The 27,799-nt window shown below is 41.9% G+C and overlaps 1 protein-coding gene across 1 annotated transcript in view; it reads left to right on the top strand.

Annotated features, from left to right (window-relative positions):
* Positions 1 to 778: 778 nt before the first annotated feature.
* Positions 779 to 27,799, top strand: part of LOC111158610 (TATA-box binding protein associated factor 3) — a 170,742-nt gene continuing 143,721 nt past the window's right edge. The window contains exons 1-2 of the mRNA XM_022520750.1: positions 779 to 1,121; positions 5,706 to 5,948. Coding sequence (XP_022376458.1) covers positions 956 to 1,121; positions 5,706 to 5,948 — 409 coding nt within the window. The 5' untranslated portion in view covers positions 779 to 955. The remainder of the gene's footprint in view (positions 1,122 to 5,705; positions 5,949 to 27,799) is intronic.

A 27,799-nucleotide genomic window follows, 5' to 3' on the forward strand; every position in this document is an offset into this window, starting at 1 on the left:
TTATCACAAAGTCCAGATTTTCGGCAATTTGGAGAGATCTGGCAACACTTGCCTGGGGCTGGGAGAAGAGCCTGGAGTAGACAACAGTTCCCTATTCTCCAGCCCGCTTCATCGATTTAAGGTACTTGTCTGCCCCCTCAGTAGGCAACTGAGTTTACTGAACCCAGGGCTGGGATTCAAATGAGGCGAGTGAGGCAGGAATTTGGGGGAAGTGGCTTGGATTCTTAAAAAATACTAAATTAAAATACGATGGATCTTCAGTTTTCTGGTGCTCCCATAAATTTTGCACCGAGGCTCGTGTCTCACTCGCCTGCTTCTAACCTCCGAGTAGCGTGGGCTTGATTTAACCTATACAACCGTAAGCAGCAGCATAGGCAAGATCAGATCCGATCAGATCCGCATTTGGGGGCACTGAAGTTCCCACGCTCCAATCCCGCCCCTGCGCTCACAGCCTCTCGGGTTCCCACTTTCCTCTAACACCCGCATTTCAATTTCATATCCTGACTCCCTCTTTGGCCCCTAAGCCACTGACGGTCCCCTCTCCCTTCCCCTCCAAGCGAGCCCACCCGGGAAGGCCCCAAGCACCTGCCTCCTCGGGCGCATCCTCCACCTGCGCTCAGCCCAGCCGTTTCCTGCATCCTTCCAGGCCCGAGAGTCGCTACCGACGCCATCGCTCTGCTCCAACAGGGCGGAGCTTCCTCATTGGCGCGCTCAGCATTCGGCTAGTGCTGCCTCGCCCCGGCGACCGTCCAGCGGGAGGCGGAGCGAGCCCAAAATGGCGGCTCTCAGGCTGGCGCGCTCCGTGCTGCTGGCGCTTTGAGGTGGTCGCCAGGGGTCGGGGGGACGATTTCCCCGCCGCGGGGGCCCTAGAGGATGAATCGAGGGCTCTGCTAAGGTTAGGCGGTGGGGGTGGAGAGAGTGGCAGCAAGGGCTGCGGTGGAGTCCACGGAGCGGGATGTGCGAGAGTTACTCCAGGTCGTTGTTGAGGGTCTCGGTGGCGCAGATCTGCCAGGCGCTGGGCTGGGACTCGGTGCAACTCAGCGCCTGCCACCTTCTCACGGACGTGCTGCAGCGCTATCTGCAGCAGTTGGGACGGGGCTGCCATCGGTACTCTGAGCTGTGTGAGTACCGGGCTGGGTGCGGGAGGGCTGCCTCTGGCCAGTCACGAGTGACACCTCCGGTCTTCCCTTCTCTATCTCAGCGTCTCCGAGGTGTTCATCCTTTACCCCTACCCAGAGATCGGGCATTTTCTCGGCCTCTGACGCCCCTCGGATTCCACTGCCCCTGGAAACTCCAGTCATCCCTTTGGTGCCTCTTCCTCACCCACTAACTTCCCGCCTCCAGCCGGGACCCCAGTCTCAGCTCGCAGCTCCACACCCTCTCACCTCTTCTCTGATCCGAAATATGCATCGGTCTTTCTCATCATCTCGTTTTTGCTGCGTGTAGAACCACCTCCAGAATGCCTTGCAGGCTCTGTTACTTTGGTCCTTTTCCTCCCTTGCCTGCAAACTACTACAACTAGTTGTCACAGGCGCTCCGTCTACCGGCCGTTTCTTACAAGGCTAGCCATTCTTCAGCTCATAACAACACATACTCGTTGACAGCTCTGCTCCGTCGGGGACACTGCCTCTTCCTTCTGGATTTGTTCATTTCGTAGAGATTATCCCTGCTTTCTCTTTCCCGAGGCCAGCTTTGTCAGTTTCACTTAGATTAGCTTTCACTTACAACTCTGTTGCTCATTGATTTCCTCCTTGATATTTTTATGTCAGTGGTTGTCAACGTGTCCTGGAGGGAACACAGACAACTTACAAGGGTCCCCAGGTGGTCTGGGCTGAAGTATTTATGATTTTTAAGGGAGTGTCCAGTAGTATCTATAGCTGATGGCATTTAATAATTCGGAATACTTAATAGAAACCACACAGCAGCACACTAATGTAAATAAGTGTGTGTGCATGTGTATGTCTTTATATAGGGGGAACTACCATTCATCGAAATTTCAGGTCGTTACTCTTCAGGTGGGTAAGCTGTAGAACTGAGTGAAGTGTTTCATAAAATATTTTGCTTCATTAAAGTGGTTCCTAGATTGGAAACTTGAGACCCACAGATACACTTTACATCTTAGGCCCCTAATTCCATTTCAGCTTGCATAGTGCTGCCAAAATAATCTGTCCATAACACACATTTGATCGTGTCATTCTTAAAAAAAATATTTTAATTTGTACTCCATTGCTTACAGGTTGAAAAGTTCAGCTCTTCAACAGCACATGGTTTTTGTCGTGAGCTTTTTCTTACATCCTGTGGTTCTTACTGCAACCATGTGAACTACCTGCCTTATCCAAAACATTGTAAACTATCCATTCCTATTCGTGTGGGGTTTCCTAGAGTATCCTTCACCCCCTGGTCTACCCGTAGTACTACTTCTATTTTGAGATTCACTTATCACTTGATTTGGGAAACTCATGTCATCTGTCCTCAGAATTCTGTGCCCATTCCTGTATGTAACACTGTGTTTTGTAACTATCTGTGTCTGTTTCTCACCCTTTCCTTTTCTTCTCCCCAGACAATAACTTTATTATACTAGTACTATATTAGCACTAGTACGGTGCCATCATATACTAGGCACCCAGGAGATATTTGCTGAGTAAATGAATGAACTGACAACCTACTACCATACTAGCTGTTTAGTCACTTGACTTTTTGAGTTCAAAATATGTATTTTTGGAATGCACGATTTCACTGATCTTTCTGATGTAAATACGGCACTGCAAAGTAACTCTCATTCATTATTATCTTGAAAGTACACCACCAGCACGCTGCTCTCTTGGCTTTTGCTTCTTTTCCTTCCCTCCCCCGCTTCATGGTCCTTGAGTATACTGTTGCGGTTGTACACAGTCCGGCTTATGTTTTTGCTACCAAGTTCCCTAAATAAGGACAGATGTTCTGTGTTTTTAGGTAATGACAATATCCCCTGAATACATAGCTACCTTTCCTGCCTTATACACAGAACCAGAGTATGCTGGCACCGCAAGTAACCAGGTGTTCCAGAGTCGAGTAATCATTGCCGTGTGTTAATGTTAATCCCTTTTCTAATTACCCAATTTCTGTAGTCAGTTTGCTTGCTTTTAGTGAGAATGTGATTATCAGGTTCATGATCATGGTTTTGTGACTTACTGAAAATGCTGGTTCCTGGTATACTTATTAGTTATGGACTATCCTAGTTTTAAGCTCGAATTTTGACCTCAGGTTACCACTGTGCAGTCTTCTATTCTCCTCCTTTAAATCCTCTTTTACTTTTTGACAACATTCACTGAGCACCACTGAAAACTGAGCACTGGGACCCCTGGGTGGCACAGTCGATTAAGTGGCCCACTCTTGATTTTGGCTCAAGTCATGATCTCAGGGTCATAAAATCAAGCCCAGTGTTGGGCTCTACACTCAGAGCACTCGGTGCAGCGTCTGCTTGAGATTCTGTCTCTCTGCCCCTCCCCCCTGCTCGCACTATAAATAAATAAATAAATAAGTAAATAAGATCTTGGACGGGGGGAAGAACTGAGCACTGTGTTGGAGACATCAGCCCACAGGTTGTGGACAAGGGCGCAGACTGTGAACAAAGTTAACTGATGGTGTTTTCTCCTTCTTGAAAAAATTGCTCTCAAGTTGAAGCAAGTATCGAAGTGGCTATCAGTACCGTTCCCTAAGTAATGATTTGTGAAGGCATTCTGGGCGGATGTTTCTCGCTGCTGTGTGTCATGTATTAAATACATGTGTGTGCACTGAAAGTGGGTGCTAAGTATTTCAGAATGACTCTCTAGGACTAGTACTTGTGACAAGAATTGCATGATATAGGCAGTAACTGCAGAAGGAAGAAGGTAAAGGAGCGATGGCTGTGGGCTGGGGCAGGACGACTTCGTGGGAAAGATGAGATTTGAATTGGGCTTTGAAGCCTGCCTACATAGACATGGAGTGGATGCCAGGCCAGAGAAGAGCATCACCTACGATATTCAAGTAGGATCGATGGTGATGAAGTACCAGTGAGGCGGCCAGCTTGAGCTGTGTGGCCAGGTCATTTGGACGGTGTTACAAGACACGTGAAACAGAGTGAAATCAGGTTTGGGAGGGACTTAGAGGAAATGAAAGCATGGTCAGAAACACTGTGCTTCTAAGGAGGGAAACAGTGTGATGAAAGTGATTATCTTAAGAAAATAGTGTTCTTGTTGAGCGCAAGAAAGACTCAAGTGAGGACACCTGGAAACTGAACTGGGAGTGGTAGTAGGAAGAGAGGGAAAGAAAGAGTTTTGAAATCTTTGGCCAGACATGGGCAGGAAGAGGGGAGAACCGGAGGGTCTTGTGTTGAAATTGGAAAGCATATAGAAGAATTCAAGATGATCATTTATTCTGGACTAAGAGAATACCAATGCTTTTCCTAGGAATAGAAGAGTTGAAATGCATATCTACAGCATTAAGAGGAAGAATGACTATCCATTTTATTTATCCCTGCTATTTTCTACATCATGGAAGTAACCCCGACTTGTAGCAAAATTGAGAGGCAGTAGAAGTGTTTGAAGTTACAAGTCAGAGTCTTCTGCTTCTTTCCCTCTGCACTGCAGCTTTCAGCCCCTGAAATTGTTAACAGTTGGATGTATATCCTTCCAGAACTTTTTTATGTGGGCGTGAGCAAGCGTGTGTCTAATTTTTATAAACTTTGGGTTATTTTCATTTTACAGCATGATTTAATTTCAGACATACTGAATTTGAAGTGATCGTAGGAAATTTCAGTTAAAAAAACAAAACAAAAAACACCACTTTCGTAAAGAGAATTTCATCTTAACTTTGTATCCTTCTATTTCTATCCATTTTTGTATGGTGTCTTCTAATAACATTTAAAATCTGTTCATAAATTATCTCTCTGAGCTAAGTGTTTTCTGTAAATTTTCTTGGATTTAAAAAATTGATTCAGTGGCATAGTGTCCCCTCATCCACAGGGAATGCATTCCAAGACCCCCCAGTGGATGCCTAAAAGCACGAATAGTACCAAGCACTCACCCTCGTGATGAGGCTAAATGACAAAATTCCCACGTGGTGAGGTGAACCAAGGTGACTGATGTAGGCGTTGTGACATAGTGTTAGGCTGCTGTTGACCCTCCGATGATGAGTCAGGACGATCATCTGCTGCTTCACTGCACTGACTGTGGGTCACCAAAACCAGAGTTCAATCTGGGATGGCAGGGGAGGAAGCACTTGAGTTCATTCAACAAGAGTGCCATCTGTATGCCAGCCACTGTTTTAGGTTCCAGAGATGCATCCCTGAACCATGGTGACAATATAATGGACATTTACGTAGCACAGCATTCTAGTCGCTTGATTAAAAAAAACAGTAGTGGTAATATTTACTGGGCATTTACATTTCGTCAGTCACCGTTCGTTGGTTAACTGCTTCTGATATTTATTCGGTCCTAGCCGACTGTTGTGTGAATGGTCTGGTTGTTGGATCCTTTTTCAAACTGACTTCAGGAAGCGGCTTTCTAATGTTTAAACAGCATGCTGTTTTGTTCAAAGTCTATTAAATTCTTCCCAATAACTCAGTCTTAAGTATGTGTAGCATATTTGATTCTGAGCTACCTGCGAACCTCATACTTCTTAATATTTTAAAAAGTATTCATGGAATTTTCTTAAAATAATTTGCTTGGCTCTTGACTTTGTTTCAGATGGCCGGACAGACCCAATTTTGGATGATGTTGGTGAAGCTTTCCAGCTTATGGGGGTCAGTCTTCATGAACTAGAAGACTATATTCACAATATTGAACCTGTGACTTTCCCACATCAAATTCCTTCATTTCCTGTTAGTAAGAACAATGTCCTTCAATTTCCTCAACCTGGAAGTAAAGATGCAGAGGAAAGAAAAGAATACATTCCTGATTACATGCCACCCATTGTGTCTTCGCAAGAAGGTTTGTGATTTTTTTTCTTTGTTTTTTACTCATACATTTGTAACGATTTTAATGCAATTTTAATCTTACTTTTCCTGAATTATATAAAATGCTATGCCAACATACAAATTCTAGAAATGCAATCAAAATGTTTTAATGTTGTTTGCAGACTAGTCTAACCTTAAGCCAACAAAGTTGGACTGGCATCACCCGGCGGAGCTATGGCACAGTCAAGGTTATGTCGGATGGGGCACCTATTTCCTTTCTAGATTTTCAATAATAGATGTATTACATGGGAACGGGGTATTAAATTGATTAGAAAATCTTTGCTTCATAAAGGAAAGTCGGGGTTGTTCTTTTCCTCTCCTCTTATTGTAAATGTGAGTTAGATGATACTGGAAACAGACAGTGAGTAAATATTCACTAGGCACTAGTCATGCAGATTTACCTTCATTTTTTAACGAGGAGTAGAAATGTTTATTGTTTGGCCATATAGAATTTTTGATTAAAAAATAATAGCTAATCAGGCGTAGTCGTCAATCACGGCAGAGTTCCTTCCTCCTTGCATGATTTTACATGTTGATCATCTAAGTTCACTAAGGTTCTAAACGGATACATAGTAATTATACAAGTAACATAAAAAAAAATACATAATATTTTTTCCTTGTAAAGGTGGAAAAGTTGCAGTTCGTTTCCTTTTTACCTTTATGTTTGCACCATTTTACCTTCCGCCAGCAATGCTCCAATGTTCCCATTTCTTGCAATTCGTTTCTTATAATCTCCGGTTCCACTTTAATGGCATCTTGGAGCGCTCCCCATTTGTTTCGTGGACTGGCTTTAGACTTGGAATAGTTGTACAGTCTGTGTGTTGGTGTTGCCCCATTTGAAAAACTGGGGAAAAACTGGCCCTATGTGGGGAGGACTGACTGTGTGTTGGCGTCCCCTCCTTGGACACTGCGGCTCTTGGGTGCAGGGGGACCCTCCCGTGGAGCGCTGGTGCTGTCCCTGATGGGTCAGGGAGGCAGCACCGTACCCATGCTTGTTGGTAGCTGTATATGTGTGGAAATTTAGATAGGCAGGCGTCCTAGTTTTCTGAGTTGAGTGGCTTGGGAAGCTGACGTTGCGTGTCAGCTCAGCACTTGCCTGCTGTGGGGTCTTGGGGAAACTGGCTGAAGCAGGCATTGGTATCACCGAGTGCTTCACACAGAGCGTGCCTTCAGTAAATGTTCTTGAACTGAGTGAAGTGCTATTTGTGAGGTCTTGTCTGTGGAAGTTCGTTGTTTCTTCTTTCCAGGCCTACTTTTGTACTAGTAACAGCAGGACTTGCAAATCCACAGATGTAACTCAGTTATCCCAACTTTCCATGGTACTTGCTTAAAATTCTCTCTCCTCCTCACCACTGATTTTGTTGTTGTTGTTGTTATCTGTAGCCTGTATTACCTTTGAGGAAATCTTGCTCTTTCTAGCCCCCATGGGAGGTCTGAAACCCCTCATTCCCTAATGACAGCGTCTTTGACCTTAGAAACCAATATTTATTACAACTTCTCTAAACACATATTTGTTTATTTTAAAAATAATAACCATTGCATTTCAGTATCAACATTATCAAAGGAGGGTTTTTTGGCAGAGGCCTGGTTAGTAGCTGGATTGCAGAGAATTCCGTTTTATAGACAGATCATGAATATCAAGCAGGCCTGGAATTTCCTTCTTTGCTCTTGTCCCTCAATGTGATTTAGTAAGCATCGTAGACATCTTCGTGAAAGCAGTGTGAAGTTAGCCCGTGACACGTTAGCTGAAAGGCCACTTAAAAGGACAAGAAGTACAAGAGTACATGAGAAAGCATGAATGGTAATCCAGTGCTGGGAGGAAGCTTATGCTGTTACACAGGAGGAAACTGAGGGAGACCCGCTAATGTCAGCGAGTCTCTGGGTGACGGGTGATGATGAGTCTGAGATCAGTGAATTAGCGGTAAGTTTCACCAGCCAGGAATTCTGTGCGTGATCAGTTGGCGTGTTTTTGAACCAAAACTACTTTCTTCTCCATTTATAACATTTTAGTCCATTTTCTCTGGGCCTTTTGGAGCTTTCTAAATCTAGTTTGTGGTTTGCATATCTTTCTGTCTCCTCTTCTACCTCCTGTTTAACAAACTGCTTAATTTTTTTTTCTGGCCTTTTAAAAAATTTGGACTCAGATGGACATTTGATTAATCTTAACCTGTGACTCACGCACAAGCTCATCATTGGTCCATGCGTAACCTGCATTTATTCTCTTAGAGAGTTTATTGAATCATTTTTAATAATGTGATAAGCCCTGCCAAGCTCCCTACTGAAAACTAAGCTGAGGACTTTGATAGTCATCAGCATTTAACCACTTAGTCCCTCTCGTTTTATTTTTATAGCCTCCAAATGCTGCACGAGGAAATTCATGGTTCGTGCTTGTAAATACTGCCCCAGAATCAATATCAGTATGTACTGTAAGATACCAATAATGGAGTATGAAAAACAATTTTGGGATTTTAACACTGACTTTGGTCTGAAATTACTGCAGTAATTTTTTGAGTCTCTCTTCTGAATTATTTGAGGCCAAAAAAAATCTTATTTCATTTAATTCATTAATATAAATTACAAACATTTGGAAAGGAAAATAACATAAACCTTGAACACGTCTTTCTTCAGCTAATGGTTACAGATTCCCTCAGGAGCAGAAAGACCGCTGATTCCTAAGGTGTGCACACGGCCTGGAGGACGCAGGAAGTGATAGTACAATAAGGTGCTTATCAGACCTCTTCCTGCTAGCCAGGGAGAAGGTTATAAAATGCAGTCCTGTGGTTACCATTTTTTAATACAGCCTCCCAAGACAGTGTAATAAATCATTCACAATCTGAAATCTTTTTTCTCTCCCACGGGTACAGCGTGTTAGAAAGTTCTAGTATTCTGGTTAGTGGTGCGGAGCGTGGTGCAGATGTGCACACCTGTGGCCGTCCTGCTTATTCCCTGGCTCCTTCATTTGCTTTTTAATTCCTGAAGAGTCACAGACAGGGCCAGACGTGCTTCATAAAATACAACGAGCAGAGTATGGTCACAAGACTACGCACTTCTTGATCGTTCAGCTGGGTTCATGTCAGGAGAGCACGAGAATAGCCTTGTCTGCTCGCAGCACTGTGAGCGCTATGCCAAGGGCGTAGCAGCAGGTGGTTGTGGAGGAAGCCTGGGCCCCTGGAGCCACTCGGGCGTGACTCAGTGGCTCACTGAGTTTATCATCTTCCTGGCTTGCTTTGCCTCTCTGAACTCCATACGCGTCCTCTGTAAGAGGTTTAGTTCTCCTGCCGCATGGGTGTCCGCGAGCATCAGGTGAGAGCGGCGAGTGAGCCATTCGTGTAGACGTGGACAGAAGAGAAGGGTGAGTGAGCCATTCGTGTAGATGCGGACGGCGCTTCCCGGAGAGGACACGGAACCGTGAATGTTTGTCCTCACTCGTAAGGAATTTCCTTCTCAGCTGAAACACAGTATACATTTGTGAAGTGAGTCTTCAAGGAGAATAAATCCAGGACAGTGGTGGTCGTAGGCTCGGGCTGCAGGAACGCACAGGTAACAGGTGGGTTGGAGAAGATGCGGACGAGGAGCACTCGGACCCCCCGCGACTCGGGGGTGACTCGGGAGAGGACACAGAGGGAATGTTTGCCTGTTGTATCCACTTGTAGGTTTAGACATGAGACCTCTCTGATGATGTTTTATAAACGCACGTTTTGCTAAGACTGTTCCAGTGCTGATGGCTGGCACCCGGTGTGTTTTATCCAAGAACATTCTCTCCTCCGCTTGCCATACATATTTTCAGATTCACACGCATAACATATTTTTTGCTCCCTGTTTTGTTGTGCTGAAGAGTGTCTGAAAATAGCATATTATGCCAGAGTCATGGTTGGGTTCTGAAGGTGGTCACTGGATCACTGGTCTGGGAGAGTCTTTGCGGCCTGTTGATGGGTCCAAGCTATCTGTGTGAGAACAAGAGAAGTGGAAGGCATTTGCTTGGCTTTCCTTACACTAAGAAACAGAAACTTATCCACCTTACCTTGCACTTGGTAAAGATACTGTGATGTTTTGGGTTTCTATTTTTTTTTTTTTTTTTAATTTCTAAATAGACTTTTTCTTTAAAATAGTTTTAGCTTGACCAAAAACTTGAGAAGGTAAGTACAGAGTTCCCTTACATGCTGTACCCAGCTTCCCCATTACTAATCTTACATTAGTATGCTACCTTCATTATAATCAATGAGCCAGTATTGATATGTTATTATTAACTAAAATCCATGATCTTTAGTGTTCACCTGATGTCCTTTTCAGGTTCCAGGATCCCACAGGATGCCAATGATTTTATTGTCATGTCTTCTTGGCTCTTGTGGGCTGTGACTTCCTCAGACTCCCCTGGTTTTCGATGACCTTGACAGTTTTAGTTGTAGAATGCCCCTCTCCTGGAATTTGATCAGACGGGGCTTACTAGTTTTGGGGAGCAAGGCCACAGAGGGAAAGCTCACGTCGTGTCAGGGGTTTGGGCTGTTGATGTGGTTCACCACTGCCGGGGTTGACCCGGACCGCCTGGTTCAGGTGGTGTCTCCCCTTGAAGTTACTCTCTCCCTCCTTCCCGTGCTGTCCTCTTTGGAAGGAAGTCTCCACGCACAGCCCATACGGAGTTGGGAGTTAGACGCCCCCCACTGAAGGTGGACTGTCTCCGTAAATTAAACTCCTCTGCGGAAGTTCTTTGGAGCTCTTTTTATTTGTCTCTTCTCCTCCCTGGGCTTCCTATTTTCATAATCGAGCCCTCCTGAAAAATAAACATTTACAAGTTTAAAATAACAAAAGTAACAGGAGCGTTGAAAAATAAAACATTGTCCAAGTATATGAAGCATAAAATGAAAGGTCCTCCTCACTCTCCGTACACTCCCAATTCCCACGAGTAACCTCGTTTAACAAGTATGAATCCTTTGAGATCTTTTCACGTGAGACACTGCAACTTCTGAGTCAAGACTCGGTGTCCACTCCGAAGTCTGCCATTTATTTCTCGAGCTCTGCACTCTGACTTCTACCTGCATCCCTTCCTTGGAACGGCACTCACTGTGATCACCAATTCCTACCTAATTGGCTGACCTAAATGAAATTTTTATCCTAACTGCTCTCTTGGGGGAGGTGTAGCTTCGTGAATTATTATAAGGCAGATACCTCTTAAACCATATCCTAGTTCACCATAAAACTACCCCAGAAGCTCCTCCCAACCCCATGTGCCCAGCCACACTCACAGCCCCTTGTCCGTTCCCTCCAAAGTAACCCCATCCGAAGCTCATAGGGGTTACTTCTTGCCTTCAGTTCTATTAGTCAACTGTGTAGCCCTAGCCCCTTTAGCGTAAGCCACCCCCACTTACATAATGACGTGTCTTCTATGTCTCTTTTCCTGTGCAGGCCCCCACCTCCCAGCCCAATCCCTGCCTTTTTCTTACCATTTATTTGTTGGGGAATCTGGATCATTGGACTGGAACGATTGCCCACAGAAGATTTTGCTGATTGTGTGCTCATAGTGCAGTCCAGTGTGTTTCTGCACATTGGCAGCAAGAATCTCAGGCTTGATCAGACTCTGGTTTAGTACCTTCGTCAAGATATACGTACTGTCGTGTTCCTTCGTCAGGAGGCTGATACGCATGTCTGGTTTTCACTTTTTTGATGTTAGCGGTGTTGACACTTATACTGCATAGACGCATTAGTCCCTTGGAGTTGCAAGATTTTTATTTCATTCTTTCATTAGAATAATTTTATCAGGGAAGCCTTTTGCTCATTCACTATTTAGTTATTTAGTGGCCCAGTTCAGACAGGGATAGGAGGGTAAATGCTCGATGGTGAAGTGCTCTTTCATTTTGTACACTCAGTTTTCAAGGTAATGAATTGGTTCCTTATCCATAGCTGATAATTATTTATTAAATATCGTCATGAACTCGTAGGTTGAAGCATATTTGATAGGTTTCTTTCATTACAACATTTACCCTTATTGCAACTCAGATTGTCCCCTCTTTGGCCAGTGGCAGCCTTTTCAGTCTGCCTTCTGAATCCTTTTAACATGACGCTAGTCGTCTTTGATAGCCTTCTTGCAGCCTGGTGTATCAAAATGTTGTAGGCTTATCTTGTGTGTTCTTGTCCCACACTTGGAATCCTTTTCCAAGGAGTCCTGGCTTCCAGGGAAGTGGCATTTCATGTCCATGATCTGGGCACTCGGGGTACTTATTACAACCGATTATTGTTTCTAGGCATAAATATTTGTACTCAAAAATATATGCACACATGTATGTGAATGGATAGACAAGGGGCGGGGTACCTCATGAGTCTATACAGACATTTCCAAGTCAGGCTCAGGCCTGTGGGGTTTTTACTGTTCTATCAGTAGATACTTTGTCCATAACTAAGAATTCTGGTTCCCAGGCATAAACAGGAGGATATAATTAGAACATCCCATAACTGCACTTCCGCTGCATCTGAGATGACGCATACGGCGGTAATACCGATACTATTGCCCTTCATGATTACTGGAACAGGCTAAGTTTTTTTTTTCCTTTTGCTCTCCTGTTACTCATCCCGATTGTCTGTGATTGCACCATATACACACCATCAGGTCATACAACTACTTTCTTGAGGTCTGTCACCTCATACCTGAGTTTTTCTAATGTTGATTTGTGTTCTTTCATGCCTTTTAGACCATTTCAGAATAGTCCAGTAGTGTTTTCATCTGTCTTTTTGAGTGTGTGTTGCTCATGTACTTTTGTTGCCTGTAGACATGTTGTCCTGGTGTTTAGTCTCCGTTTTCTTAGGGAAGTTGTGTGTGTATGAGTGTAGCTTCGGAACATCTAGAAGGAAGCTCGCAGTGCTCCCTCTCCTGTTCAGTGTGATGCGCAGGACAGGCAGCTTGCTCTCTGAGATTTTCTGTTTTTTTGCTCCACTTGTATTTGGATCTTCTCTTTCCATAATGCCAGTTTCCTCTTCTGCTTGGTTGTGATGTGGTCCTAACAAGTCTCTTCTCAGTGGGCTCTGTCCTGGGCAGAGCAATGGCGGGTCAGACATGAAAGCTCAGGACTGGACTCCTGAGCCTCCGTAGACCCTGCTTTGGCTTCTGTGCCCATCCCCCCCATCCTCACCCTGGAAGAAGTCACACCCATGCAGCTTCTGGGCCACTCTTCGCACGTTGGTCCTTGAGGCTTTCAGGGAGCGCCTCCTGGCTTTCTGCAGTTCTGCTCTCTCGGGCCAGTCTCCCCACGGCTTCTGGCCATGTGCCCCGCACAGACAGGCAATACTTAGCTTTTGTGGCCCTTGGTGGTCTGCCCTCATCCCTCGTATTTTGCTGTCGCTGCGTGAACTCTGTCCCCTCATTATGTTGCTATATTTTTATGTAGCAGTTTGGGAAGATCCCAGAAGTACTTTGCCACACCTGCCACTTTTCTTCCCAGGATTCCTTTCATTGAACCTTTTTGCTGAATTTATCACTGTTGGGCACTTCTTTTTCTTCAGAGACAAAATACTCCTTAATTCATTCTCTGTGTCTTTCATGAGCTCATCTTCCATGGCTTTTCTGCATCTAAACTGTGGGTGCTTCTAAAATTTGATTCTGGACCTGTTGCTTTTCTCACTGTATATAGTTTCAGTGGGTGTTCGAATCTACTTTCATGGTTTCAAGAACCAGCTGTATAGAAGACTCCCCAGACTGTGTCTCCTACCACGCCTCTCAGACTCTCTATCCCATTGGCCAACTATTTATTGGTTTTCTTTTTCTCAGGAGCTTACACTGGTCTTGCTCCCTCTTTCAATCCTACATTCATTCTATGTTCCACCTCTTATTGCACAAAACTAAAGTCCTTTGAGGCTGCCCGAGAGGTAAACTCAAGATATGGATAAAGGATGCTGTCTTCAGGGAAATTTCTTCAAAATGTTGTGGAAACTGTCTCAAAAAGTAACCTGCCCGAAGTCCCGCACTGTCGAGCGGCAGAGAGGTCAAGTGCTAGATGTCTCAGTCTTAGCCTACTGTCCTGTGCACCCTTTATCACCTGGTATTATTCTCAAAATATAGGTATAAGAAAAGAGAAAGGTTTATCTTGTGACTCTTCAAGTTTTTTTCTTTTCTTTCACACTGACCTCTTGAATCTGGTTACTTGGGGGAAAATCATGTTTTGATAACATCTTATTTGGTTCTTTTTTTTTTTTTTAAAAGATTTTATTTATTTATTTGACAGAGAGAGAGATCACAAATAGGCAGAGAGGCAGGCAGAGAGAGGAGGAAGCAGGCTCCCTGCCGAGCAGAGAGCCCGATGCGGGGCTCGATCCCAGGACCCGAGATCATGACCCGAGCCGAAGGCAGAGGCTTAACCCACTGAGCCACCCAGGCGCCCCTGAATATCCAGATCTTAAACAGACGGGCCTGATCTGGAGTTAAAACTTAGACTGGATCTCATATCCCTCAGGCAATGGTCTACCATAACCATGTATTTATTTTTGAAAAGGAATCAGGTGGAGTTCAAGACTGTGTAATCTGTCTTGAACCTGAGACTCAGTGCAGACTTTGTTGCTTGTTAAGGGCCATGGATACACTTGCTTTAAAGAAGCCCAGGTTTACTCATTGTCGTTCTTCTTATTGTTGTTATTGCTGGTTTACTCACAGAGTTTCCGCTCTGTGTCAGGCACCATATTGGGGGTACAGAGGCTCTCCTTTCATTGACCTCAGGTGCAGTGAGCATATTTAACCACGACCCTGTCATTGTAGGACACCGAATTGACGTTCACTGAATTCTTAGAACAGAAATTGCTGGAAAACAGCTGACATTAGTTTTTTTTTTTTAATTAAAAGATTAAACATTAAGTTTTAGTTTACTAGGTTAGGACTTTGAGTGCCAAGAATTTCTAACTTTATTTCATTGAAGCATGAGAATTTAAAGCCATTGTGTCGCTTCCTCCCAAGTAGAGTGTGCCTGCTCACTTTTTCTTCTGTCCTAGTTGCCACATTTATGAAATGGAAATAGTAGCCTCCGTCGGATAGTTGTAAATGAATGAGAAAGATGTTATCTGCTATGGTGGATCCCTAATACGGTCTTCTTAGAACCTGCCACATTTACAGTCTGTTCCTAAAGGTCTCAGCACCAAGTATAATGGTTGTCATGCCATGATATCCAGAAAAAAGACCATGTACAGGTCAGTCAGTGCACACATCTGTGATGCCGTCGGCCCTAGTTCTTTCTAATATGGAAACCCTGACGTGGTGTGTGGAGTGCCATGGCGTAGAGTAGGCTCAGCTCGTACCTCTTGGGGGGACTTTCCTGCATGCCTGTGAAGTGGGATATTGTTCCAGCTGGTGTGGGTCCTTGGACCTTGAAGACCATAGCATAACTCCAAATTTTATACGATTGATTAGCTTCGAGAGAAATAAAATGACACAGGCGGCTGTGCAGATTGTATCGGCCAGAAGTCTACAGTCCCCTCTTAAATTTCTGTAGGTCTCTTCCATTGTTTTTTTAATGATAGACTTTCGTTTTACTGACCTACTTTTAGGAACTTTGAGTCAACTTTTTCTAAACCGTAGACATATTTGACAATTTCATTTGCGATAATTCAAATAGTTATTTACATCTAATTTTACCAAAGGAAAGAAGCAGTAATTTCCTTCTTTTTTTTTTTTTTTTTTTTTTTTGTTGTGAGTGTGGTGATGTTCTGTGACTGTGTTGGTTAATTGTTCCTGCTCTGTGCTAATACACTGCCATGGGCACAGTTAACACTCACTAATTATTTCTCATTCATGTCATCAGACTGATTTAAACTTATAATTCATTTTTATCAAGTATTAGTAGTAAAAATGTAATGTTTACATATACACAGTAATATTTAATTATCCGTTTTATTCTTGCTGGAGACTTCAAATGCTGCAGCATAAGTAAGAATATTGATTTCTTTTTTTACTGTGAAAGTGATGGCAGTTCAGTAGGTGGCAGTCTTTCCTTTTCTGTTAGTGTTAGTGAGTATCCAGTTAAGTGATAAAAAAACATTTTCAAAGTCTTAAGAAAAACCATAAAACTTAAACCATCACTGGCTTCTTTTAGAAAGAAAAATAACAACTTTGTTATTTCTGTGCAACTTTGTGAGAGCAGTTATAAATGAATAGATTTAATATTTATTTACCTTAGGAAACTTGTATCCAGAGAAAAGTTCTTTTATCATTTAGCAAAAGCCTTAATGTTATTCTTTCTGAAACTTGATTTTCTTTTTAAAAAATGTGAAATTATTATCCATTAGTATCTACTTTCCTTCTATGTTTTGATTTTTAAACATTATCTTTAAAGTCCCATTAGAGGATACTTACTTTAAAAAACGAAGGCACTTTTCCTGACTTAACGTATCAGTTTTCCTGATTTTTCAGTGTGCCCGTCCCTTTTTTTAATTCTGAAGAGACTATTTGGTTAGTTGAAATAACTAGTACAGTTTTCTTTTACTCTTTTTATTCAACATTGTTTGTGTTTTGCTTTTTTAACATAACATTTTTGTTGTGTTTTCTGTGAGCAGTTCCTACTCTTTGAAAGTATTGACATTTCATGATATTTATTCCCTCTTAAAGGTTTAAAAAAGAACAAAGAGAAAATTTACTTTTTAAAAAAAATCAAATAAAGCTCATTCTATCCTGCTATTACCGTATAGGTCCATTGAGCTCTTTTGCAAATTTAAGTTACTTTATGCAGTCTTACAGATTGTATTTTCCTATATCCCGAGATATTTTGCTTATTTATCATCATAAGAATTACTTTAATGACTCATCACTGCTCATCAATTATTCCCAACTATACTAAAAAAAAAAAAAAAGAATGATGGAATCACCTAGATAAGGATGATCCAATAGTGAAGTAAATTGTCATTCTTTGTTTTTCTAATTGTGGGACCAGAGTATTATATTCTACCTCAAGAATGTATAAGAGAGGGGCACCTGGGTGGCTCAGTGGGTTAGGCTTCTGCCTTCAGCTCAGGTCGTGATCCCAGAGTCCTGGGATCGAGCCCCACATCAGGCTCTCTGCTCAGCAGAAGCCTGCTTCCTCCTCTCTCTCTGCCTGCCTCTCTGCCTACTTGTGATCTCTGTCTGTCAAATAAATAAAAAAAAAAAAATCTTAAAAAAAAAAAAAGAATGTATAAGAGGCTTGAAAACACCATGTTGTAGTCTACTTTTAAATTTCATTGAATATAGTTGAAAATGTGGAATTGTTCATTTTCCACTTACAGTGGAAAAGAGAAAAACTGGCAGGTTTTACAATTATGAGACAATCAACAATGTTGATGATGATGATGTTGTTGAAGAAGAGGAGAAGGAAGAAGAAGGAGGAGGAGGAGAAAAGAAAGTAGTTGATTATATAAAAGAAATCTCGGACTCTGGGTCTTCAGATGACAATGTGCTACATGAATTTTCAACGTAAAATTGACAACTGCTTTGTCAGGACAAACGGTTTGTCCTGTTTCTCAGGACAAACAAGGAATAAGGTTTTCTTACCCAGTTAGTCATTCATCAGGAAGTGCTTCGTGATGCAGTATTTTTGTAACAAGAGCCAAAACCATTTCATTTTGCTAAAAGGACGTGTGACAATATTTTTGCATTTTTCATGCTCTTACACACTGAAATGTATATGATATAAAGGATGTGCTGTGTTTATAATCTTACTACAATTTCTGATAAACTAGTTTTCGTTCTCCTTTTATTCTTACTTATGTAAATGACGTGTAAGACGGCTTAAAAATATAAAGGTTCCATTGGACCAGACGTCATATGGTAATAGCTGTTTTTCCTGATGTACTGGGGGTTAAAGTAAAAAAAAAATACTTGTCAGATTTAATGGCACTATTACATTTTAACACTCCTTTTTAGTGTGCAACCCTAATTATGTCTGACAGACACAATTGGGAATAGTTAGAAGGAAATAGTAGTTCTGGACCAATCAGTGGTGGAATGAAACACTCAGGAAGTCCCAGTGCCATGGTAAAGGAGAAAAACTCACTTTTCATTTCCTCTCACGTACAGTGTGTTCAGATTAACTTTAAAGGAGCCCGGGATGTAGGTCGGAGACTTCGTCTGTGGCTGAATGTTACCTGCGTGTGGAGCCCGCCTCAGCAGGCCTCTCGTCACCAGCTGACAGACCTGGGCCCGTCCCCCGAGAGCTGCTGGATATCCTGTTGCAAGTTAAATATGAAACAGGGAGACACTTAGGTTTGCGCTGAAAGGCTTTCTGAAAGTTGAGCTTCACATGAGCTTGTTAGCCTGCTCACTTGTATCAGGGCTGACTTTGTGGGGAAGGAGAAGCTAGCTAGTACTGTCCTTCGCGGGAGGACAGAGGTGTTTTGAGAAAATACAGTGCGTGGCCTAAATGCTGTGCCTTCACATGTGTGTATGGTACCTGTCACACGTCCTCTCGCGAGTACTGGGCAGTCGTCGGGCCTGCCAAAGTGATATCTAATGTCCTGTGGCAGGACAGCCTATCAGCAAACGTGTGTTTCTGGTTTAACAAACGTTAAATGTTTCAACAAATGCTTCAGAGTGGGGCTGTTTGGAGACTTTGTTTTTTCCCCTTCGTCTTTCCAGACTTTAATTGCAAAAAGAAATAACACGTGGGGTGAGGGACAAGAGACCAGTTCTGGATTGGGTGCAACGTAGCAGACACCTGTGACAGGTGGCTGGCCTGACTTGGTGGTCACAAGAGTGTGGTGCTGCACACTCCTCTCCGGCATCGCCCGCACGGACTCATGTACTCCTTGTAGTAACCCTATGCCTTATGGGTCGTTACTGTCCTCTTTCTGCAGAGAAGCAAACTGAGGTGTAAGGATGATAGATAACGTCAGATCACATGGGGGATCCGGGATTTGAATCCAGGCAGTTTGACTCTAAAGATCTAGTGGCTTGTTTGTTTGTTTTTAATTACTGAATAATTTTTATACTTAAATTCTATTTCTAGGGGTGCCTGGGTGGCTCAGTGTGAGTGACGCACTTTTGATTTCGGCTCAGGTCATGATGTCATGGGTCTTGAGATGGATGCCCCCGCCATGGGCTCCAGGCTCAGCTGGGAGTCGGCTTGGGCTTCTCTCTCTCCCTCGTCCTCTGCCCCTCCCCCCACTCAACATGTGCGTGTGGAGGGGGCACGCTGTCTCTCAAATAAATAAATACATGTTCTATTTCTGTAAGTGATATTCCCATTTATTTATAACGTTGAAAGATTGGTAAGGAAGATTTTAGACACTATACCACTGGTTTCATCCTGTAGATCTCAGACTTCTGGGAAGACTTGGGGTTATTGCAAGGGATACGTGCATTTCTATTGCACAAAGCATCATGTGTAGGCTAAATAAAAAATACATGTAAATGTATATGTACATATATGTGCATAACTAAATGTGTAACAGTGGTTTGGGCTCATAACATGCGAATTCATTTAGTATAACTTAGTTAATTAACTAATCAACTAATTAGTTAATTAATTAACATATAGTATAATTACATCTGTATTGTTGGGGTTCTTGAAAGCTTTTGATTTAAAAAAAAAAAGTGGGTATTTATTAGAAATGATTGAGAGCCATTGAGTGACAGATGACAGGATTTGCCTGACATATGGATTCCCATCTCTTGATGAATCCTCTGTCCAAACCTCTCAGCTAACAACAACAGTGAAACTCGGTGTTATTTTCTGTTCTCAATGCTGTACCTCTAGGTTACATCTTTGCTGTGTTTTAATTAAGGAGCTCACTTGACAGTTACCACTCTGTTCGTTGAGTTGGTCTCATGAATGAGAGCATTCATTTTATTTTGGGGTGGATAACACAACTCATGCCATCAATTTGGGGAAGTCCTATGTGGGAGGCAAAATTCATACCATACATAAACTTAAAGTAAAAAATTGATAGTATTTAAAATACTGGCTTTGCAGTACATAGTCCTTTATTAAACGTATTCAGCACATACTTATTGATCTCTGGTTGTGGGTGCCAAGCACTATTATGAACACAGAAAATACTCAAGTGAGCAGAGCAGACAAAATTCCTTGCCCGTGTGGAGTTTACACTTCACGGGATGGAGTAAACGGGAATAAACATAACAGAATAAGTAAACTGTATAGCATTCTGCATAGTATTTATTGGGGAGGGTACTGTGAGAAAAAAAATAGAGCATGACAAGGAGAAATGAAATGCTAAATGTACATTGTACAAAAAAAGGAGGGAATATTTGTCCAGTATGCTAACATAGGATTCGCTAAGAGGTTGTTTGCATAGTTGACAATCATGTGAAGTTCTCACCTGACTTTCCTTCTTTTACTTTAGTTTAAGCCAGAGGTCGACAGACTCTTTCTGGCCAGCAGCCTGATTGAATAAATAAAACTTAATTGGAAAACAGCTATACCCATTTGTCCAGACCAGGATGAAATACCTAAAGATAGTGGCAACAGACATTTTCCAACTAAGTAGCCTTGTCAGTTCCCTCTAAAGTGAAGCCCCCGCTTCAGAATCTCCCAGCCCCACTGACTCACTCAGAGCTCCCAGCTGGCTTTTTAATTCCACTCTGAAACATGAGCAGATAATCGGGATTACCAGACAATTGAAAAAGCTGCTCATGTGAAAGAAAACGAAACAAACAAAAAAGCAAGCTGGAGGAAGCAGAATTATGCAAGGGGGGAAAAAAACAAAACAAAAACTTGATGATACTTCTTTACTAATATCCTCAGAGACCTAAAAGGAAATACTGTAACCGTGAAGCAAGAACAGGACACTGTTTTTGAAAAGGAAATGGAGAAGGAGAAGCAGCAGAAGCAGCAGAAAAAGCATTCATTCCAAGACCAAAAGAGCCTTCAGAAATTAAAAGTCATGGTAGCAGAAATAAAACAAAAAACTCAATATAGAACTAGAAAGTACAGGTATAGAAAGGAGAACAAAACAGATTTTAAAAGGGAAAAGTTTTGTTAACCATTATAGGACCCATCCAGGAGAGCCACTGTCCGAATAGCCGGTCTCAGGAAGGCCCAGAAACAGTGACCAACCCAACAGCATGGAGCACCGTAAGAGCCAGATTATTATTACCAATTTATTTCTCCCTAAAAGGAACCAGGGCTCCTCAGAAAAACGACTGTTTCCAAGTCTGGGCAGGATATCTACAAAGTGTTCTAGAACATCTTGTCATACCAGATAGCAAGAAAGCGATCAAAGACTGGGAGGGGAGTATCCAAAGGACTCAAAAGCCAGTTTAAAGAGGGACCCATTCACTGTCGTTCTGATGTTTCACAGCTGCTCCCCTCTGCCCCCGCCAAGAAGAAAGTAAATGCATTCCCAAGTTTGTGATAAATTTAACCAACATCAAAATGTGTGGTACACGATTTATGAATAATAATAAATACTACTTCCTATTGTAGATTCCATGTAGGCAACTGATTTTTTAGAGCGTGCTCTTGCTGGATTTTGTGGCTGACAAGCAGGTATTCTCTTATGAAAATGAGGAAGACAAAAATGAAACTAGTATGTATGTTGAAACTTCACTCATTGATAGTATGAGGGACTTCTTTGAGGAGTTAGATGCTGGTTTTTGAATTCTGGCAGAATATTGTTTCTTTTGTGTGTGTGCTATTTACAATGGAATGGCTACAGGCACAACACACTTTTAATTTGCATTTTCAGCATTTTCTCAGTCACTTTCTTAAGCCTAGATAATCAACAAAACAGTAAACCATTCTGTGTTTTGTAGCATTAACCCATTTCTAAGATGTAAAATCCTCTCCCCCATTGGTCAGTTTCACTGAATGCAGCCTTGGAAGCAAACTAGTGGCTCACATTATCTTACAGTATTCTCCTCATATGGGTACAATAGTTGTAAATAACCAGAAGACAGGCATAATCAGGAGGGATGAATGCTAAGCATTCCTTTTTCTTTTCATGGAATTTAATTAATTGTAAGCACATAATATTTAACTCTAAATCTTTTTTAAGATTTTATTTATTTAATTTTGAGAGAGAGAGAGAATACAAGCAGGAGGAGAGGGGCAGAGGGAGAAGCAGACTGCTGGCTGACCAGGGAGCCCGATGCAGGACTCGATCTCAGGACCCTGAGATCACAACCTGAGCCAAAGGCAGTTGCATAACTGACTGAGCCACTCAGACAGACACTCTTTAACTCTAAATCTTATCCCTACCGTAGCACACACTAGGCAGGTCTCCCTTTTTGCAGTAGGTGTGTATCTGGAAGTCGATGTGACTCAAATTTTTAAAAAATAGAATTTAAAATAAAGACAAAATGCTCCCTATTTAAAAGGTGCTTGCCCCAAATTCTCTGTAAAGTGAGGAATCCTTCTGTAAAACAAGCAGTGATCTAAGTTTCAGGTTAATTTTTTGAGGACTATCTACACACACAAATGAGGTCATAAAATCCAAGAGAACTAGCTCGAACCTTCAGCTCACTAGAGGGAAGATAGGTGGTGCCTTGTGTTTAGAATATTATGATAATGATATTATATTCCATCATAAAAGAGTAACTTGAAGACTATAAATTTTCTGGTGAATGTTCTAAAATTTCTTTTGAATTTACTTCTGGATGAAATCAGATCTCTTTTCATTTGATCAATACAAGTAAGCATTTAATTTAGTTTCTAAGGTGCTATTATTTGGATGGCCATGCTGACGCCTAAAATAAAGGAATGTGAAAGTAAGGAATAAGAAGAAGGACCAAACAAAGATTAATTGACTGAAAATGCAGGCTCATCAGCAAGCCATACAAACCTTTTTCTGAAACCGTGTCTTTCCTATCACAGGTCCATCGTTTTATCCCATTAGTAAGTAAGAACTGTTTTCTCTCTCTCTCTCTCTCTCTTTTCTCTCTCAGACTATATGTCTAGGAGAAAGTTCTTTGGAATTGGAGGAGAAATTGGCTGGGTGCCTACGGGATAGCAATAGGTACTCCCTGAGAGTCAGACTTGGTGCCGGAAAGTCTTTGGGACATTAAAGTAGACACTGGATAGTGTATTATTTGGTGAACTGTCACAGGACTCTACTCAGACGTGTTCTCAAGTTTTAAAAGGCATTTTGATTTTATGTTGCTTGAATTCTTCATCCTATTTGTGAGTTATTTCATGAAAGGGTGATTGTATTTTGATTTGAGGGAAATAATGACTTTTTTCTTTCACACGAGTATAAATATCATCCAAGAATAGCTCTTGGCTCTCCCTTAGCTTTTTTACATGATTATTTACCTCAGTATCTTAAGTGATGTTTTGTTAAGCTTAAGAAAGAAAAAGGTAGGAGAAAATCAGAGAAGTTATGAAACTATTAGCTTTCTAAATTCATTAGGGGAGAACTCTGCTTTTGAGCCCTACCACACTCCAGGGTTCTTTGCAGCATTTCTGGAAAAAAAAAAAAAAAAAAAATTTTTTTTTTCTGCCGACCTCAGGGGTTTCTCCGAAACTTTAGCCATTTGTCAGTTAAGTTATGTGGGGGAGGCAGGAGTAGGGAAGAGTAGGATTAGAGGATATGTAGGGTTAATGGCTTACAAATAGGTTTGGATGGCTTCCGTAGCCCATTACCTTTTGAGCTCTGTTTTAGTGTAAATGGGGGCGTGAAATCACACTACTACTCTCTCTTATATGCCATAGTAAGAAATGCTCTTTCAAAATAGTGACTGGTCTGGTTGTTAAAAAAATCTTCCCCAAAGAATTGTAGTGGTAGAATAGTAAAATATTCATTTTCATTCTAAAGCCACTGATTTATGAATTGTCAAAGAAATGAATGATATTATAGGCAATTTCCAGTAATTTTGTATAATTTGGACTTGGATTCTGGTTCCTGTCACTAAATTACATATTTAGTTTTTCTTTTTGGCACTTGGTGCTTTAGAACCCCCTGTATGACATCATAACTTACATGAACTATGCTGTAGTTATTATCATTGACAGAGTTGATTTATTTTTGGAGAATAAAAAAACTCCTTAACTAGTTTCTCATGGGTTCTGGTCATTACTGATTAGCTGGGATGCCTCTGGCTCTTGTATTCAAGTGTGTCTGCAAACCGGACCACCAAGCCTGAGTCAGAGCCTCAGCATGATCCCCGCATTCCCAGCTCTGTCGTGTTGAAGTCTTAGCTTATAACTGAGTTCTGTCTCTTTGTTTGTTTTGATACATCTGTTTGTTTGATACATCTGTTGTTAACTAGAACTCACTTTAGGGTTGTTGTGAGGTTAATACACGTAACACACTGAGTTCAGTGCCTGGAATCTAGGCAAGCGCTCAGTAGACGTTTCCAACCATTGCTGGTTTTCACGTGAACGGCATCATTGCTGGGTCCCTGGTATTACAGTTTTTTTCTTGTTTTTGTTTGTTTGTTTGTTTAGTTCATCCAGGGCACTACTCTACTTTGGAACAGAAAGTGCTTACAGAGTTATTTATTCCCATGGCTCTGCTGTTTACCTGAAACCGGCTCCCTTGAGAGTGCAGTGAGGTTAAAAACTGGGTATCCCCTGGTAGGAAAGGAGGAAAAACCGAATGGTCGATTCCTCCACCTCCCGAAACGATGATTTTATAGAGAAACAGTTGTCGCCTTTCCCTTCAGTGTGCCTTTTATAGACAGTGCTGTCTGACCCCAAGTGACCAAGCCCCTCCAGCCCACTTGTTTCGAGAAACAGGATGCTGCAGAATGCCAACGTAAGCACAAAATGCAGATAATCTCTTAGGGTTTGCTGTAGTCAAACTTGGACTCCGTGTGCCTGCAGATAGGGCTTGATTGTAGAGGCTCGCCGGCCGCAAGTTTCGAGCAGACGGCAGCTGACACGGTTGTTTGAGGCACTTGGTGTCTGCTTGGAGTGGAGCTTCAAGTGGAGCTTCTGTTTGGACATTTAGGAACAAACCAGCTTATTTTGAGCACCCACCGTGTGTTATGGTCTGCTTATTACTTCGCAGACGTCGTCTGTTTAATCCTCACAGCCACGCTGGGAAGTCGCTATTGTCGTCCTCATATTGTCGTCCTCATTTTTTGACGAAGAACTGCGGCCTAGACAAGTGACTTGATTGTCGGAGGTCCTGCATGTCTTATGTGGCACAGCCAAGTTGGAGAGCCAGCTCTGCGGGACTGTCCCTGTACAAGTCTGCTGTTTCTTCAGTAGTCTTGTATCACACAAGTACGAGTGACAATTGGGATACATAGGGATTCTCAAAATTAATGTTGTCCCTCTTCCGGTTAAAGTTAGACACTTGTCGGTGAGGATGACATCAGAGGCTTTGCTGTCTACAGTATGTGTGTTTGTGTGAGTGAGTGTGTGTGTGTGTGTGTGTGTGTGTGTGTCCTGCCTTACTGTTTGCTTCCTTACTGTTTGCTTCCTCGCCTTCTAAAGGTCTTTATTCATGCCATCTTCTCACCGAGACTTTTCTAGAACACTTGGAGGATTGTAACCCCTCCTCTTTTTTCTTTTTTTAAGATTTTATTTATTTATTTGACAGAGAGAGATCACAGGTAGGCAGAGAGGCAGGCAGAGAAAGAGGGGGGGAAGCAGGTTCCCTGCTGAGCAGAGAGCCCAATGAGGGGCTCGATCCCAGAACCCTGGGATCATGACCTGAGCTGAAGGCAGAGGCTTCAACCCACTGAGCCACCCAGGCGCCCCTGTAACCCCTCTTCTATACACACCTGTTCGATCTTCAGGTCCTGCCGTGTGTATTCTGGGTTGCAGGTGGGCTTGGTCACAAAGGCACCTGACATGGGCTTGTCCTTTAGCCCATTTCAGACTGGGCTAGGGGGATGATGGGGACCCGTAGTCCAGCTTCTCCAACTCCTGAAGTCACGTCCAGGATACAGTTCCCTACTATTTACTGGCCCCACCTTATCTCCTGCAGTTCTACCCTCGATATCTTTACCCTTGATAAAGGAAAGAATTTTAGACCATCTTTCATTTGAGAATGAGGTAGGGAAATAGAAAGGGATTCATCTGCCAATTGTGTTAAGTCCATTTTTTCCTTGGTGGTGCATTAATGGCTGCACTTTACTGTAATTTATTAATTTCATTTCTCTGTCTTCCTCTACTAGACCAGAATCCATGAGGAGGTCCATTTTATTAACTGTTTCGTTCCCTGTACTTACACAGTACATAGCCCCTAGTGGGCTCTCATTAAATGTGGAGCAAGTGGCTGTTTCCTGGAGAATTTATTTCATGCTGATGATTGTATATACTGCCCTAGCATCCTTGTTTTGTGTCTCCCAATTCATTTTACTCCAAATATGGTTATTAATGGCTGTTGTTTCGGTTGAAATTCATCCTTTGAAATTTTATTCAAGAAATGAATTCTTAGTTGTTTGAGGTTTGTTGTTTAAAAACTTGATTTTATAAAACTGATTGGTGTTTTAGAGATATGATCCATAGTGCAATAAAATAGTGCTTTTTTATAAGTGAATTTATTACCTTTAAAAATACAATTTGTATGACTAATATGAGCACATACACAGTTCTACTATTGTCAGACCAGGCCGAAGCATTCTGGGGTGACACAGTGAGCTAACATGGGTGACTTGGGATATTTTAAATTTCTAGCAGAGGACACTGGTAAATGTTTTTTCCAGACACTTGGAAATACTAGCTCAAGGTAGTTTATAGTCTTAACATTAGATCACACTCAATATATTTAGATCACACTAAATAACTATATAGTGTTAACATCAGATCACACTAAATATATATATATATATATATATATATATATATATTTACAAACTAGATTTGTAGTGGTTGCTGTGATTAAAAATAAGAACTGTGTGTGAAAGGCATGACAGAACAGCAGAATAGGATGCTCGTGTCCCACCTGGCTGCCATAGTAGAGAAGTCCTGCACTGTGGACAGGTGCACATCTCCTGTGAGTAAGTAACTGGGTTATCTGAGACCCAAAACATACAGGTATAAAAAAAATTATATATGTTATTTAATTTTAAATAGTTGTCAGGTTGTTAGGACAGAAGTGCTAAGTTAGTTTGGCTCTAATTACTGAATAAATGGAACTGTGAGATACTTCTTTTGGCCCTGGTGGACCATGAAAAAAATCACTGAGACTCACTAAGGCCCGTGGGAACTGAGATAGTTTGGGCACCTCTGACGTAGGCTGGTAAGAAGTAATGGTGCCATCAACAACGGGTGATTTTCTGGGAGGGGGTATATAGGAAGCCGCCAGGAGATAAGTAACTAACTCAAGGAATTTAAATAATGGATTAGATTTAATCAGCAATCCCAATCAACTTTAGTTTCTATAGTTCTGTGAACATTATTTATGTTATTCATGTATATGAATTTATTAAGCTCTGGCTTAAATCTTATGTTGCTTTGTGAACTGTTTTTGGTAAATTGTACATTAGAACTCTTCTGGAATCATTTATGGTTAGCAAACGTGGAAGCTGTGTAGATCTTTAGGTCACTGATGGACTCCTTCAGCCAGGAGCACGTGTTTTTGTCTTCAGGAAGGTTTTGTTCTGATCCAGCACTCAAATTTCCGTATCCCCGATAAGGCATCGCTAATGCTGATGTTTTTAAATTGGAAAGGTTCTATGTACCTCTTTTGAAAGCAGTCTTAGAGGGTTAGAACTGGGAAATTGGAATGATCTATTGGGTTATTTTGCCCTTTTCCAATCCCAGCCCCTGCAAAAGTAACTTGTACATTAACTTTTGAGTACACATTGAAATGATTTTGTAAGGAGACACTTTTCCTCAGGAACTATGTGGTTACCCAGTAGGATAGTTCATATAAAACAAAAGGCAGGATAAGTGCTTATTTTATATACTCCATTTCCAAGTGACTCCTTGACAAAAGCATATATAATGGATTTTAATCCATTTCAGTTCT

The sequence above is a fragment of the Enhydra lutris genome, unplaced genomic scaffold (assembly GCF_002288905.1).
Source record: "Enhydra lutris kenyoni isolate GAN:26980312 unplaced genomic scaffold, ASM228890v2 scaffoldscaffold61, whole genome shotgun sequence".
NCBI classification, from domain to species: domain Eukaryota; kingdom Metazoa; phylum Chordata; class Mammalia; order Carnivora; family Mustelidae; genus Enhydra; species Enhydra lutris.